The sequence below is a fragment of the Ipomoea nil genome, unplaced genomic scaffold (assembly GCF_001879475.1).
Source record: "Ipomoea nil cultivar Tokyo-kokei standard unplaced genomic scaffold, Asagao_1.1 scaffold1770, whole genome shotgun sequence".
NCBI classification, from domain to species: Eukaryota; Viridiplantae; Streptophyta; class Magnoliopsida; order Solanales; family Convolvulaceae; genus Ipomoea; species Ipomoea nil.
Window position 1 is genome coordinate 3,753,684 of NW_017618198.1, and position 17,117 is coordinate 3,770,800.

General features: G+C 33.0%; 1 protein-coding gene, 1 long non-coding RNA gene and 1 other non-coding gene across 5 annotated transcripts; 2 read left to right on the forward strand and 1 right to left on the reverse strand.

Moving 5' to 3' along the window:
• Nucleotides 1–1,269: 1,269 nt before the first annotated feature.
• Nucleotides 1,270–13,099, forward strand: LOC109192507. The gene is made up of 5 exons (XR_002056112.1): nucleotides 1,270–1,395; nucleotides 1,715–1,770; nucleotides 2,674–2,715; nucleotides 2,808–3,169; nucleotides 13,083–13,099. It is a non-coding gene; the product is annotated as an uncharacterized LOC109192507 (long non-coding RNA).
• LOC109192503 (vacuolar protein-sorting-associated protein 11 homolog) lies at nucleotides 4,666–10,504 on the reverse strand. 3 transcript variants are annotated; one of them, XR_002056110.1, is made up of 7 exons: nucleotides 10,038–10,504; nucleotides 9,651–9,824; nucleotides 9,228–9,551; nucleotides 7,361–9,127; nucleotides 5,349–5,964; nucleotides 5,209–5,270; nucleotides 4,666–4,941 (listed from the first exon to the last, which is right to left on the reverse strand). XR_002056110.1 is itself a non-coding variant. In XM_019343176.1 (5 exons), exons 1-5 carry the CDS (start codon nucleotides 10,257–10,259, stop codon nucleotides 5,581–5,583), a joined length of 2,871 nt encoding a protein of 956 aa, XP_019198721.1. In that variant the 5' UTR covers nucleotides 10,260–10,504; the 3' UTR covers nucleotides 5,275–5,580. The 3 variants fall into 3 exon arrangements, 1 of the variants encoding a protein (XP_019198721.1); XR_002056111.1 differs by lacking the exon at nucleotides 4,666–4,941 and having other exon boundaries at nucleotides 4,948–5,270; nucleotides 5,420–5,964; XM_019343176.1 differs by lacking the exons at nucleotides 4,666–4,941; nucleotides 5,209–5,270 and having other exon boundaries at nucleotides 5,275–5,964.
• On the forward strand, nucleotides 10,686–10,759 carry TRNAT-AGU. Its single transcript has one exon. It is a non-coding gene; the product is annotated as a tRNA-Thr (tRNA).
• Nucleotides 13,100–17,117: the final 4,018 nt, after the last annotated feature.

A 17,117-nucleotide genomic window follows, 5' to 3' on the forward strand; every position in this document is an offset into this window, starting at 1 on the left:
CTGATTTTGTCCTTCGTTTATCAGAAATCCATAACAGCAGAAGCTTCTAGCCAGTGGCTATGGAGGATTACTGAAAACTCTCTGAGAGCGGGAAATGGGAATATTGGAACCGTTATTTGTTACTCTGTATATGTTTGTTACTCCGTTTCTGATAATAACACATCCGCCTTTTAATTATTTCATAATTATACTCAAGCCCTTTACTTTTTTGTTTTTTTTTTTAGTGCTACTCACTCTTATTATGTAGTATTTGTTCATATCTACTTTCTCAGTATATTAAAACACAAAGAATCAATATCACACTCGCTAAACCCTTTACTTTTATTCGTCCGCTTCCCTTTATTATACAATTCACAATTGTTATACCATATTACCATGGATCATGTTTACTATACAAGTGGATTCTGATTCAAAACAATATTCAAATCATGTAAATGTACTTAGAATATTATGTATATGTAGTTATACAGTTCACAATTGTTATACCATATTACCATGGATCATGTCTACAATACAAGTGGATTCTGATTCAAAACAATCTTCAAATTATGTATATGTACTTGGAATATGATTTATATGTAGTTAAAAAATAAATAAATAAATATATATATATATATATATATATATATATATATATATATTACAATTAACATATTGGTCATGTTTAGTAATATAATTAGTTTATCAGTCAATTTTTACTTATTTGACCATTATTACATATTTGACTTGGCTCAACACGAGTGTTTAATTTTTTGTAACAGCTTATTGCTCCAAAATGCTAAAATACAAAAAGTTGCTCAAAGCAATTTTTTCGATCAGTTTTTTGATAAAGTTATTTTACATATAATCAGTTAACATCTAACAGCTAATTTACCAAATAAATTTTTATAATAAGCTAATGATATCGACAAGTCAAACTCACTAACCAAATGTGCACCAAAAAAAAAAACTTACTAACTAAATTAACTAACTACTATTTACCAAACACAACATTATATATCTGTAGTTAATTTATTATGTACCTTCAAATACTAAATGAATTATGTATCTATTACACTTAACATATTATATACTCTTAATTTATTTACAGGGACATCATTTGTTTATCTTAAATAATACATAATCTTAATTAATGTCATTTGGACGAAAGCCCACAATATCGGCTTCGAATTCAGGCTTTTTTCCGGTAAAAATGGGCTAGGGGCATTTTAGAGATTTTGAGAAATCACTGGTCCATGGCTCACCATCTCCCTATTTATATATTCCATCGGGTCTAAAGAAATTTCTTATTACGCCGCGAGGAGAAAGCGCACGGGTTAGGAGAAAAGGCATCGTTCTCAAAATCAATCAGATCGATCTCTTAACCCTAGCTTGCAACCATGTCTTCCAAGCAAGGTGCTTATCTCTCATCATCTTATCGTATTAACTCTCTTAGTTTTAATTCTAATTCCCCAGCTTAATCGGAAGAAGCTTGAGAAAGATCGGAGCTTCATATTTATGGTTTTTATGTCTTATCTGTTTCAATATGTTTGTTTGTTTTTTTTTTTTTTTTTTTTTTTTCCTGTCATGTGGAAGGGCAACAAATTTATGTGTTACGATTGATTTCCTTTACTTTTCAGTTTGATCTGTTAGTAAAGAAAGCTCAAGCTTGATTTTGATATTGTTTTCTCCTTTTATAATATCTGTTTATGTTTTTTTTTTTTTTAATCCACAGGTGGAAAGGCAAAGCCTTTGAAGCAGCCAAAGGCTGATAAGAAAGAGTACGACGAGGTAATTCTCAATATATATATATATATATATATATATATATATATATATATATATATATATATATATATATATTGGATATTTTGCCTAATTTTCGTTGGCTTCCGCATAGTGTTTGTTTTTTGTTGGAAAACTTTAAAATTAGACCTTTTATATATGTGCTTATTTGGAGAAATTGGCTTTTGCCTGTAATTTATGGTAAATGAGTGTGTATATCTATTTTCTGTTTGCAGTAGATTTAAGTTTGAATGATGCCTTGATCCTTGGATAATGTTGTAGTGTTTGTATAATGTGTTGTGCTAATTAAGTCCTGCTGTAGAGGGAATTGTATTTTTTCTGATTAACTGTTGTTGCAATATTGATTTTATGTTGTACTTTTATGTCTTATATCTATTTTGTTCTATTTTTTCATGTGTAGAATCTCAATATCAAGCTATTTTACTGCCTTGCTATATAAGTTTTATGAACCAAGTTAATGGAGCACTGGGTGATATAAAAATTAAATATAGATTATATACGGAGTAATGTAATTATATAAATGTGTTATGTGTGTCTATGTGTTAGTGTTACACATTTTTCCACTTTGTCAACCAGAGTATGGAATATTAACCCTTGTGTATTTTTTAAGCAAACATTGGAATAGTATTCTTATTCTCTTCCTTCTTTATTCCATTCCTGTTGTAATCCAACTTCTATTTTATATTTTAAATTCTGCAAACAAAACAGGCTATAAAAGGAAAAAGGTTGTTAATTTATACATATGATAATTGAACCTGCTAATTCTTTTATTGCGAGTATTGATGCTTGGGAATCTGAATAACCCTGACTTATCTGATAGAACAAAATATTTGTGATACTTCTAGCATCTGTTACAGAAATTACTGATTATTTTGTTTACTTTTTTAGGCTGACAAGGCTTTCCTTCAGAAAAAGAAGGAAGAAGAAAAGGTGTGTGTTTTTCTTTTCTGCTTCTTGTATTTCCCGAATTATATTTGGCTGTTGCATATATATTTAGCGTGGGTTCCTATTATATTGGGCAGGCACTTAAGGATCTCAAGACTAAAGCTCAAAAGGGAGCATTAGGAGGTGCAGGACTGAAGAAAAGTGGCAAGAAGTGATAAACTCGATGTTCAACGAAATCATTGAAAGACTTATTGTGGCAAGAGCAATGCTCTTGCATATGGTTGGTTTAGATGTGTTGTTATAGATTGCATGTTTGACTTCTCTAAGACCTATCCTTCGTGAAACTGAAAGAACATTTCTGCAATGCTGCCTTTGATTATGAAAGTTGTGTTGGTGTTGCTTAATGTCAATAATTCGTGATTTTCCTCGTGAACTCTTTGATTGCCCTGGTTACGCCTTCTTTTGATCTTTGGTGCTCTTTTCTCACTAATATTCAATGGTTTTAATTGGGTGGCTTGCTAAGTGATTTAGCACCAATGGATCTGAGTCAGTAATTGTAAAATGATCTAAAATAATGGTAGTAAGGAAAGATGCCAATGATTAAGCATAACTATTATCAGAAACGTGTGTGAATTTTGTTTCTTTGAGCATCTTGTAGCATAACCACAAATTCAGTAAATGGAATCCACTTTCGTGCTGATGATTTTTTGTGTGACATTTGATGCAAAAAGAAAATGGTGCAAACAGTACTAATATTTTCTCTATCCAAAGTTCAGCAAAACCCATTCATCTAGCATGGTAACCACTAGAGTATTCAACGTGTGGGAGTTACACATATTAGGCATATTCTTATGAGAGGAGTAGAGGACATTGAGTTCTTTTCGGGTTTGTCCTTCTTTTGATTAAAAAATATATATATATATATTTCTCTACTTTATATATTTAGAAGAAATTAAATATTTAAACATAAATGAACTTTTAGGATGGTACAACTATAGATTTTTTTTTTTTTTTAAAAATAAAGTCGTAAATTCAAGTGTTGTTAATAGAAAAAAATTCATCTAACTTGATAATATTGTCCAATAGATCTAATGATTTATTCTTAAATTTTGAACAATGATGCTTGGCTATAATGATTCACCCTACAACTACAAGTTCTTCATTTAATGCCTTACCCTTGAACACAAACTATTAATTTTGACTCGTTGAATTAGAGTCATAACTCATCATCCAAAAAAAAAAACAAAAAACAAAAAACAAAAAAAAAAACTTTATTTAATGCCTTACACTTGGACAACTATCTCTTAATTTTGAGTCGTTGGATTAGAGTCGTAACTCATAATAAATTATGTGGAGTTTTTTATTTCTTTTATTTTGTTTGACATCTAACTTGCTATTAAAAAGCTTGCAAAGATTACAAAAGGTTGCTCCATGATAGCATGCGACAACCTTTTATACTTTTTAAAAAAAAATTATTATTTTATTATTAATTTGTTATAATATTATAATATGATATTAAAGTGTGATCATTTTTTTAAAGTGAGATAGTATTGCAAAGATACAGATAAAAATATAAGTAAATTGTAAATTTGATGATCAAAAGTGTGAGAGAGTATTGCAAGGATAAAGATAGTCTAATATGTTAGGTGTGTTGTAACCCATTAACTCAAGTATGATTGATCAAAGGAATTGCTAAAAAGAAAGTAAGATACAAGGAGAGAAAGTGATAGACAAGGCAAGAGCATCATTTTATTCATTCATCTATATATTTTACATACAACCACAACACATCTATATATAATATACAAATATAACGGAAGACATAATGCAGCCATTAATCACCTAACCGTTACATAATCAATACTAATAATGGTCACACTAAATATATTATTTATAACAAGGCGCTAATATTGATGCACCATAATCAATAATAATCAACATAATGCGAGTTATTCAAAATTTAGCTCATCAACTTTCATAAGATTTTTGTGTTCTCAATTATATATGTTTTCCCACTTTAAATGCACAATTATGAAAAAAAATAATCACATTTCTACATATTCTCGACTATCACACCCAAGGAACCAAAGTGTCACTATGGTGGCAACCATAGCATAATACTACAGTCTACAGCACAATCATACCCTATATTCAACTATATGAAAACTATGGAAATTTCATAGTTCCATACTGATAAAGTTAAGACTCCCAGCTATGAAGTCAACAGAGGAATAGGGATCCAGAGGGATGCATTCTCAGGCTCTGCAACTCCTGGAAAAGGATTTAGAATCAAAGGAGCCATCATCTTCTCTGCTAATATGAGAGGAAAACACAAGGCCTCTTGCTCAATTATACTAGTGTGTGAGGTGCTCTTGTGTATATTCTACAACACTATCAAAGCAGTGAAAATTCCATAACCAAGAAGCTAGTGAGGAAGGCATGCCATAATTTTTATCAATTTTGGGATGTTGGTCTTGATACAAAAATAAAATATGCATATCCTATCTATATATACATTTATATTTCCTTTCCACCTACCTTTTCTGGCTCCACAAGAGCATTTCATTCTGCTTCCCTGGTAAGAATTGGTGAATGGCACTCTGCAGCAAAACCATTATAAATTTCAATGGAACAGTGCCATAAATAGGGGTAATCAAAATCAGACAAAAACTACAGACCCAGGGGTTAAGAGCTTGTCCTGAAGAACACCAGTAACGTTGAAGCCTTGAAATTCTTGTGGAGAGGTTACCTCAGAAATGCAGGTGGCTATTTGGTAAGCAAACAAGACCCTAGATTTAGCTCAATCAGAAAACAAGCCTTCTCACTTCTTATCACAGAGCAATAAAAATTTCAAGAAACATAGTAGGTGAAACTGAATTATTTGTTATAGAGCATAAGACCATCAACATTTCAGAACTCATTGTCAGGACTGTTGCTTGGTTTATTGGCAGTTCCCTTATTGCTAGTTTTGCTGATAATCCCCTTTCCAAAATATTTTGCAACCACTGAAAATCCATCTTTTGAGCTTTTAACCTGCTGGAAGAATTGGTCTTGGCTTTTGGAACCCTGCTCTAAGCTTCTCTTTGACTCGACAAGGGCTCTGTACTCAGGAGCACACTCGGGGCATTCTTTCTCGTTGTCACCAAGGCAACGCTGATGGAATGAATGCATACACATGAAGTGGACAGTAGGAAGGTCAAGGGTAAACGTACAAGCAGTACATTTGCTAAGCTGAAAGATTCTGGCATTCGTCCTAATATCTTCGGTTTCTTTTCTCATTATAGATGTCTCTTCCTGCACAATTGCAATCCAGAAGTTCAGAATACTCATACTACCAATTCCAGAATAATTAATTTTATAAATTTGTGGGGGAGGAGTTCAGAACATTCCCACTATTCAATTCCATTGTAATTAACTTTATGGAAGCAGTTGAACATAGAATATAAAAGAGGATAGGAAAGTCTCATACAACCAGGGTGCAAACGAGCTGAGCTCAAACCAAGGTTGGCTCAAATCGAGCTTTGACCGAGCGACTCACGAGTGGCTTGACTCGTTTGCACCCCTACATACAACTATTGGTTGAAAAGAAGAAATCCATCATAAACATTTAAAGAAGTATTTAACGGAAATTATATCTTAAAAATTTGGACTACAAAATACTTTATCCGATATCTGCGAGCCACAAATTACGGGCTATGAAAGCCATTATCTGACATCTGAGGACATATATACAAAGAAATAACTCCCTTCAATTTTCCCTTTTCTAGCTAGAGGTGGTCTTTGAATTTTTTAATTAGGGACTGCGATGAATTAGGGGGTGGGTTGGGGTACACTACATCCACCAACTCTTCCAAACCAATCACTCACCTGGCAGGTCACCTCCACCTCCACCACCACCCCACTGTGTGTCTGTGTGTGGAGATTTTTAAACCCAAACCTGACCTACAGCAGGTCTGCAGGGTGGGTGCCCAGCCTTAATTATTAATACAAAATATTCTCCTTAAAATTATCATAATAAATACATTTCATAATTATAAGATTTATTTAACCAAGTAGCAACCAAATATAAAATAAATATGGCAGTTATAACAACTAAAATATTAATACACAATTTCTCTTTCATTCACATTTTCCTGGTGCTAATAATTGATTAAGTCCATTAACTGTGTATATTTGCACCAACACCCACAGATCAGGTTAGAGCTATCATCTATTCTTGTATGATAGGGAAATAATTCAAACAACCAAACTTTAAAAAGAAAAAATCTATAGAGAGGTTACCTCAAATTACAATGGGTGTGCATGATTGGAGCAAAAAGAAACCTAAGAAAAAGTCCAAAGTCCATAGTGCATACTAGTGACATATTTTAAAAAATGCATTCAAGAAATAACATGACTTTGTTATTGACACACCAAGGCCCCTAAGGTTCACCAATATAGAGATATTGAAAGCCATCACTAGCTCTTACCCCAAAAGGTATTAATAAGTGGTTTGTGAGCAACCAAAGCCCTCATGTATTAATAACATACATGATTCCAACATCATCAATGGGTCAAGTACATGGCTATATCAGTTAAGTGTGAGGTCATATGGGTCAATGAAAGAAGGCAAGTTGGTCAATATACTAGAATATTGTTCAATAAACAAGGAAAATGAAATGCTAAAAATATAGATAGATTGATGTTTAACCTGATACTTTTCAAAAGCACTCCTATCTTCTTCAATCAACCTTGACTCCTGAACCAGCTTACGTACCATATAATCTTTGATTACAGAAAGTGTAAGGCATGGATTTCTAGCCAGAGTCTGAAGAACAATAATGGGAGGTAAGATATCATCCTTTTCAATGTAAGTCAATACTTGTTTTGCTTCATCGGAGCAGTTTTCCCCAAGTTCACCGAAGTACTTCAATAGTTCTGCCCAAAGAAAGCGATCACCACCTTTACCCAAGTCACTAAGTCTCTTGCAGCAAGCAATTAAACCGTCATGATCATGTCCCTGCATGTAGCAGGCAATCACCTCTTTGTAGAGTTTCATCTTCTCATAAAGAAATAATAACCCTTCCGTAAAACCATTCATTTCGCATAAAATTATGGCAAGATCAACGTCATATAGTGGTTCTTCTTCTTCAGAAGGCCATGCACTCTTAAGCAAGCTTAGCCCCTTCATTTGTCTTTCTCGGAGACTTTTCTCTTCATTTACATCTGTTCTATTCAAATTTGCCCTCCCATTAAATCCTGCTTTTGCAACAGAAGGTCTTTCTGCTTTAGCATTTTCATTTCCACCAATACTAGTTTGTGAAATTGATGGGAAATCAAGGTCACGAGACAAGTATAATTCCACAAGTGTGTTATGAATGTCCATTTGAGCAGGTGAGTCCTTAACTTTGCTGGTATACTGTTCAAGGAACTCCAAAAGTGATTGTGGATAATGGACAAAAATACTAAGAAAATCAATGGGAGTTGGCAACATGGAAACATATGTAGCACGGGTGGCAGCTTTCTTGCCTGCCTTTCCTTCTTCTGTGCAAAGCTTCATCAGTATCTCAATTGTTTCTTTGGGCTTATGCTCTATAAGAATTTTTCCATACTCTTTAACTGTCACCCCAGCCTGACTCAGCTCAAGACTATTAATATAATTCAATGCTTCGTCATATCTACCAAGGTCTTCAAGCAAGATCTTTAAGTACCATTCATGTTCCCCAGTCCTCTTGGCAACATACATTGCATGCTCATAATAATTTGCAGCACGGCATACCTTTATTGCAGTTTCCACATCAAACTTATATTCACCAACTGCATCCTGGCATTTAATGAATGCATTCAGCTTCTCGAAATCTTTCAGTTTAGTATAACAATTCAACAACAGGGTAGTATGGTCTTTTGAAGCAAGCCCATTTTCATGCAACTTTTCCAAGTAATTGGTAAGGTTGTAGATTCTTTGTGCATCCAAGAACTTCTGTATCACATATGAAGGCTCCAGATGACCAATGGTGTGAATATATTGAGCCATAGCCTCATCATAGCCCTGTTTGCTATATAAATGATCCCCATATTTCCTCAACACTTCAGCTATAGCAGTGGCATCAGCTTGCTGAGTCTGGACTAGGTTAATAGCAATAGTATAAAGATTCTTCTTGAAAAGCATATCCAGCTTACTCTCCATATCCTTTTCACCAATACATAAAGCAGATTTATCCACCATTATAAGGATTATGTTACCCCATTCACAAATCATGTGAGAAACATCATTAACCACTACACTGTGGGCAATTAACCTGTTCTTCAGATCATAAACGTTGAAAGTATTCCTCCCAGTTCTTTGATCAACGATAATGCAAAGAAGGTATCCGCGGAACCAACCAAGGAACTTCTTCTCTCCTTCAAAGGCCCAACAAGGACCCCGGCCATCAACCTCATAGAAGTATACAGCCTCTGGTCGACCAATTATAAACTCCTGCAAGATAACAGTGATAAAGCTTTGTATTAATTTACTCAAGTAACGTCAATTTCATGTTATACAATCAAATAAAATCAATGCAGTTAGAGTGGCGTACTGAGCGGTCACTCATTGCAACACTAGGGATAGAAGATCCAATCTGATCAAGCGTTTGCTGGCTAGGTGGTTGAGACTGGAGGTTGAATAAGCTCACTGATCCTGGAGTGACAGCAAACAACTGGAGGGCCGGGCCATCCACTCTAAATCCAAGACCAGTAATGGAAGCCTGGCTTTTGTTTGCATGATTATGCACCTGAAGCTTAAAGCGCTTAATACGCTCACGTGCAATATCCCCTTGAATACAATAGATGCAACCATTGTCTAAACCAATAGCAATGAATAATATTGGAGGAGCTTCCTCTATTACCAAAAATGAAGTGATCTGCAGTGAAGATTTGGCTTTATTTATCCACTCTAAAACATGAAAACACAATGGAAATGCACAAAGTATAAGTATATCTACAATCGAACTTGCAGAGACCTTTGCTTCAGGAAACTGATTGGTGAATATCCGCAATATTTGAACACAATCTGGAGTTGGTGTACTCGTCCCCTCTGCCTGCATCTTGTCAAGGTCAAAAACTTTAAGGCATGTAGTTGATACCTGGGGAGATATTTGCTCATCTTCTCCAACTGATAGCAAGAAGTTCCGTTGCTAATTTGGCCAGGAAGGAGAAAAACAAAAGCTATTAGCTAGCATCGCATGCATTTAAACCTCCATTATCACGCTACAGACAGCAAAAACAACATTATAAAAGGATTTACGTTTAATTAATTGATTCTCAACTCAACAAAATATCCGATCTATCAAATAGCCGCGGGAATTCATTGAAACATTTGGGGAAGAAAAGTTTAAATAATGAAAAACCTTGAGCTGGTGAAGGAAGAGGACGGAGGAAGCGTGAGCTTGGAAGGAGTAATTGAACTTGAGGCCACGATCGAGAAGAGAAACAGTGCCGTCGTCGCAGCCGAAGACGATTTTACCTCTGCCGCCGGAGCAGCATTCGATCGTCCCCTTTATCTCTTCCGAGAATTGCAATTTCCCCGAGAACTTCTCCTCGAAAAACTCGAATTTCCTCCACTGATACATTTCCTTGATGAGATCTCTTCGTAGCTTCTAAAATTCAATCGTATAATGATCCAATCTCCCAGAACCTCACACAGTGATCAGGCATTGCAATATTAGTGCACCTGCATTTCGTCCCATTCCATCTACACCATCAAAACTCCGAATCCTACCCACTTCAAAACACCAAATCCAAACCAGATTTTCACCAACGAATTGAATTCGGCATAACTTTCGTTGTCTATATTTCCAAGTCTTTTGCCGTGCCTCATTTTACAAGCAAGAAGATAAAATAATAACAATAAATTGTTGAAATATCCTAATAAAAAGTACGGAGGGAAAGAACTACGTTAAATTGTTGAACACCGAGGATAACATGCACATTGCTATTTTGGCGAAAGGAAGAAGATTTGTTGTATTTGATGTTACAATACAAACGCTGATCAACAAGCTTTCATAGCTCAGTTGGTTAGAGCACCCGTTTAGTAAGCGGGAGGTCTTGAGTTCAACTCTCAATGAAAGCAATTTTGCGCGTTGCTGTCTTTATGATTTGTAGGCTGGTTCTCCTTTGCGTCCAAGCTCTAAAGCATCATCATTTTGTAATGATATTTATCTTGTAAAGGTATTGATTATACTCCGTAGTTATTTATAGGTCTAAACTTTTTTCCAAATATTTACAGTTTGCCAAGTTTTTTTATATAAAAATAATAGACTAATAATTTGTGAGTTATTAAATAGGAGTAGGCGGTGTTAATTTAATGTACACCATTAAATAGTAATTATGAATTTCTCTCAAAACATGCATAATTCAGTTAGTGCGAGACTATGTTATAAATTGGGCTCATCAACCCACCTACGAGCATCGTAGACGTTCTCTTAGAAAACTGGTTTGGCCCGGCAAGCTTGCGGGTGATAGATATGTATGAATTCTTTCATTTGGGTTATCCCTCCCATTGATCCCAAAAAATAATAATTAATAAATAAATAAATTTATGCATTGAGGACTAAATTAAAGTTCAATTATATATTTCGAATTGGTTTAATTAAATTAAATTAAAAACACAATAATAAAAGCAACGACACCGTTTTTGCCATGCGTACCTTTGTCGGGATGGAAACGGTAATTAACGAATTTTAAAAGTTTTTATAATTTTTTTTTGTGAGAAAAATGTGAAATGTCTATAATGCTCTCGCATTTCACGGTTCAAACGACAAACACTAACGGGAGGACTACGGTCTATGACAGGTCATTTTTGAAACATGAAAAATCCCGGAGAGTCAATTTGAAAGTTTAGGACCGTATGTAGCGGAACCACTATACTCGAAGGATCTTGACTGGTATTAACTCTTATATTATTACTCCATCACTGCTCACTCTTCCCCTGTCCTCTTCGTGCTTGGTATGGCATTATGCGTTGGGAACAAATAAAAGAAACAAAATGATAACCACCACCACAAAAGTGCGAAATAGTTTGTTTTTTTATTTTGTTTGGGAGAGATTGGATCACTCGGTCAGGAATTTGATAAGGAATAATGTTGTGTACTGAAACTGAAAGACCACTCCTTGTTTCCTGGAATATGCCCTTCTTTAATCTAGCAACTTAAAATCAATGCTCTTTTAGTTTGTCCCATCGATCCTCAAATTCATATCCATCAAATCTTATCTCTACTTATGGTTATTCACGTCCTCTAGATCAAATATATCTCACAACATCTCGTCCCTGTTTGCTAACATAGTTAATTTATTAATCAATTTTGACTTATTTGACCATTAATAGTTATTTGACTTATTTAAATTATTAATATAAGTGTTTGATTAATTAGTTTTTTGGTAACAACTTATTGCTCCAAAATGCTAAAATTCAAAAAACTGCTCAAAGCAGTTTTTCGATTAACTTTTTGATAAAGTCATTTTGTATATAATCAGCTATCAACTAACAACTAATTTACCAAACATCTTTCTACGATCAGTTAATGTTATCAACTAGTCAAACTCAATCAGCTAACAGCTATTTACCAAACACACATAGTGTGATTTACCTCTTATGTATAATTTACGGGCTATTATATAAGAACATGATTTACTATATGTATATACCATCAAGTAATGATTACAGATATGAAGAGAGTGTACTATAGTGGTCAAACTTATTATTAAAAAAAAAAAAAGTAATTATGTGGACTCGCTTTTGGTTTGATTTTTTTTTTTTTTTTTTTTTTTTTTTTTTTGCGTCTCTGGATGGAATGAAGTCGGCCATTCTTTTTTGTTGATCTTGTTAAACCTTGTTTTATTTAGTTATGAAAAATGATAGAATTAATTTCACTTTTGGTCCCACGACTTTTGATGTTCTATCACTTTTGGTGCACAACTTTAAAATTTTTTAATTTTGGTGCCTAACTTTGTTATTTTTATCAGTTTTGGTCCTTTCGGCCAAATTGACAGCGAAATGTTGTTGGATTTTATATTTTTAGGGGTAAAATTGTCATCCTAAGGAAGCATCTTCAATATCTAAACAAAATCACTTAAAATCATATCTATAGGTGTTTGATCGATGAGAATAATGGGGAAGACGGGCAGAAACCAGACAGATCTATGGGATTTATAGTTTCGACAATTGCCAAACTCTTTTTTTCCTTTTAATATGATTTTTCTTTTGTTTAAATATTGAAGATCTTTAAATTGGATGACGATTTTGTCCCTAAAATATAAAATCCGGAAATATTTTACCATCAATTTGGTTGGAAGGACCAAAACTGATAAAAATAACAAAATTAGGCACCAAAAGTGAAAAAATTTAAAGTTGTGCACCAAAAGTGATAAGAACTCAAAAGTCGTGGGACCAAAAGTGAAATTAATTTAAAAATGATATATGTATTCTCATGGAGTAAAACTTCCAACATGTGTCATGATTTGATTCTAATTCATAGAAGAGAAAAAAAAAAATCTGTAACAAAAATTGTGGCTTATATTCTTTTTCTTTTTCTTTTTTTTTTTTAAAAAAAAATAATCTAAAAACTGTGGCTTATCAATTTTTCTAAATGAATCAAAAGGAGGAAGAAATTGGCAAATTATGTTGTGCATCCGTATGCACCCTGCATGGTGCATACGAATGCAAAAACGACGTTGTTTTGCATAAAACGCGCGCCTTACTTTAAAAAAAAAAAAAACAGTTTCGATTCCCAGCAACAACATTATGTTATTCATTTTTAGTTCATTCATTTTGGATTTTTTTAGATATGAAATTCTGGAAGTGTATTTATGCAATTCTGGAAGTGTATTTATGCAATTCTGGAAGTGTAGTTATGCAATTATGGATGTGTAGTTATGAAGTTATGGATGTGTAGTTATGCAATTCTGGAAGTGTAATTATGCAATTCTGGAAGTGTAGTTATACAATTCTGGATGTATAATTATGAAATTATGGAAGTGTAGTGAAATTATGGATGTGTAGTTATGCAATTTTTTTTTTTTTTTTTTTTAAAATTAGACGTCAAAACGATGTCGTTTTTGCATCTGTATGCACCACATGCATGGTGCATACGGATGCACAGCATAACGCTACGAAGAAATCTATATCTAGTATAGTCATGAAATGTTTATTGTCACATATCCAATGGTTAAATCTTGACCCTATTGATTATTCTTTTTTCCAATTTTACTATCTTTTGCACTTCAAAAGATAAGACATGCAATACATAAATATTGATTTATTTTTAATTCTAACCGAGCGTTTAGTTGGAGGGAATTACAATTCTATTACCACCTAATTCCCACATAATTTTGAAGGCAAACAAATTCATTCGTTTGGTTGGATGGAATTACATTCTCTCATTTTTCATGGAATTAGAATCCCATGTCCCCCTTGGTATTTCAATTTCATGGATTTTAGGAAGAAAAAAGATAACTTTGAGACAAAATTACCCCTCTTTTTTTTAAAAAAAAAATTGTATTATTATTATTATTATAGTGTGTCTTCTTATTGCTTTCCTTATGCAATTTTAGAGTTTATTTACATCGTGTTACATAAATTTTTAAAAGCAAAATTTGAATTTGATCATTTAGGATATATAATAATAATAATAATAATAATAATAATAATAATAATAATAATAATAATAATAATAATAATAAGTATGGCATTTTAGACTTTATACTACTTAATCCCTTTTAACTCCCATGTATACCAAACATTGGAAATGAAATTCTCAGTAATTATATTCCTGCATACCAAATACTGAAATTTAAATTACCGCTTTATTCCCACATTATTCATCTTCCATGAAATTACAATTACTTTTCCACGTAATTCCCCCCACCAACCAAAGACCCTGTAATTGTATTTTGATTTGAGGCATTATGATTTTTTTTGCCTTTTTAAAAAATATTAATTGCGAGATTTGTAGGGTCAAAGTACCTATAACGTCCTTGTACTATAGTGTTTTGTTCAATTTAGTCCTTGTACCTTTATTTTGTTCAATTTAGTCCCTCTACTTTAAAAAGTGATGAAACTAAGGACAATTGTCCAAATCTCATTAAGAACATGGTTTTAATTATTTATTTTAGAAATATTAATTTAATATATTGATGGTAAAAATAACTATTTTTAAATATTTATAAAGAAATATATGAGTAAGAATATAAATATCGTCAGCGTCACGTAACCTAAGTTAGTCGCAATATTAACATCATTAACTATTGTCCTTAATTACACCATTTTTAAAGTACAAAGACTAAATTGAACAAAATAAAGGTATAAGGACTAAATTGAACAAAACGCTATAGTACAAGGACCTCATAGGTACTTTGACCGATTTGTAGCGTAGATTGATTTGAAATCTAGTCATATTGAGTAATTTACTACTTATGTTTGTGATGTGTGTTAATTTTTTAGAGTTATAATATGTTGTGTGTGGTAATAATTATTTAAATCGATTAATTAATTGATATAAATATTTTTTGTGTGTGATTCTATTATTGAAATAGGAAAAAATGTCAAATAGACCATTGAACTATTAGAATTTATGCAATTAGACCATTAAACCACAAAAAAAAAAAGAAAAAAAAAAAAAGTGTGCAATTGAACCATTTAACTTTATAAAATTGTGCAAATAACATATTTAGCATGTTACTTGCAGGTGAAACCATCCTGAAATCATTTGTGGAAAATGATTTAGCATAATAAGGTTGTCCACCAGGAAGTGAATGTAAGGAAACTCGACGTCAACGTCTGACAAGAGTTCATTGATTATCGCTTCTTCAAAGTCACCGAGGAAGACAATGAACGCTTCTTGAGAAAAATTCCAAAACAGTATAGATAAGTAAGCCAAAAATTCATACATTTCTCTAGCCACCTTTATTCTCTTATCATATTTTCCGATCGTTAACCTGCAAATCGCACTAAAATGACCCTATGAGACAGACTCAACTATAAGAGTTTCTATAAAAATTGAACTCGTGACTTACGACTTACTTGAAACATGTTTCACCCGCTGCCACCTTTCGAGACAAGATTTTATTTTGATATATATGATGGGAATGGTTGGGTTGTAAGTTTAACATGGGAAGATTAAATGGTTAGGAGAAACGATCAACTTCACACCAACTTGAAGATAGTGCATGTTATAGGTTGTAATGTCATAAGGGAAGGCAGTATTTGGTGAGTTAACAACGTTAGTTGCTGAATGTTTAATTTTCTTTAAGATAAGGCACGTTGACATTGTTGTCTTCTTCGACATCTTACATTGGGAAGATAGAGAGGGAGAGAATAAGAAAATTAAGTTGCTTGTTGAGTGTGAGAAGAACAAGAAAGGCAAAAATTCTCGATCTTATAGATGATGTGGTGGATCGCAGCTTCTAGTTTATTCTTGCGACTATTTGGTGGCCGGGTAAAGGATATCTAGATAGACAATGATATTTGGTACCGTATCCAATAATAAGATATCATCAATCTCAATATGAACAAGAGCCACCAACTAATGCTAAAGAAGCAGTCAATCGTGCACATTCTTATCTTTGAAGTTGTATTGAGTATTGAAGAAGAGATATAAGATACTTGTTAAAATGTCACAGTTTAGCGTCGAGACTCAAATTGATGTTATTATTGCCACATTTGCACTACATGATTATATTCGAAAAATTCACACGATGACATGATGTTTAATGTGCTTGAGCAGCATCTAGGTTACGTACCGGGCGATGAACTTCGAGATTCAAGTAGTAATATCTCCATCAACAAAAATTTAAGTGCGACCTCTATTGAGATGAAGAAGATCCGCAATAATATTGTTACTTCATTATATGATGTTAGATCATGATTATGTTAATAGTTTATTCAAAATGTTAAATTTTAATATGTAAACAAACATATTTAAAATTTATAAAGATGTTCTTTTTAGTCTTTTTACATTTATTAGCTTGTCAAAAAACTAATTTTATCAAACACTTTTAAGCATAATCAGCTAGCTTAACAACTCTTCAGTTTTCAGCTTCTAACTTATAGCTTTTCAACTTTCAGCTAAGTCTGCCAAACATAGCCGTAGCCTAGAAATTTCTATTATGCTCATTGTATTCAAACTAGTATACAAAATTGTGAAGTTGATGTAATTAACAGATTTTTTTAATAAATATTATATAATTATTCTTCCAAAAGGTTGATTTTTTTTTAATATTATATAATTATGAATCTACAGCGTGTCTACCATGCACATAGTGGACACAGGTCCCGGGCATAACATTCCCTATATTTTCCATATTCAAATGTAATACAAGTTGTTTTGAAAAAAAAATGTAATACAAGTTGAACTCTCGCCCTTGCCCCCATCTGACTATCTCTCAATCTCTCAATCTCTATTCCTCACGAGTCAGCTATTCAAAACCCTCCC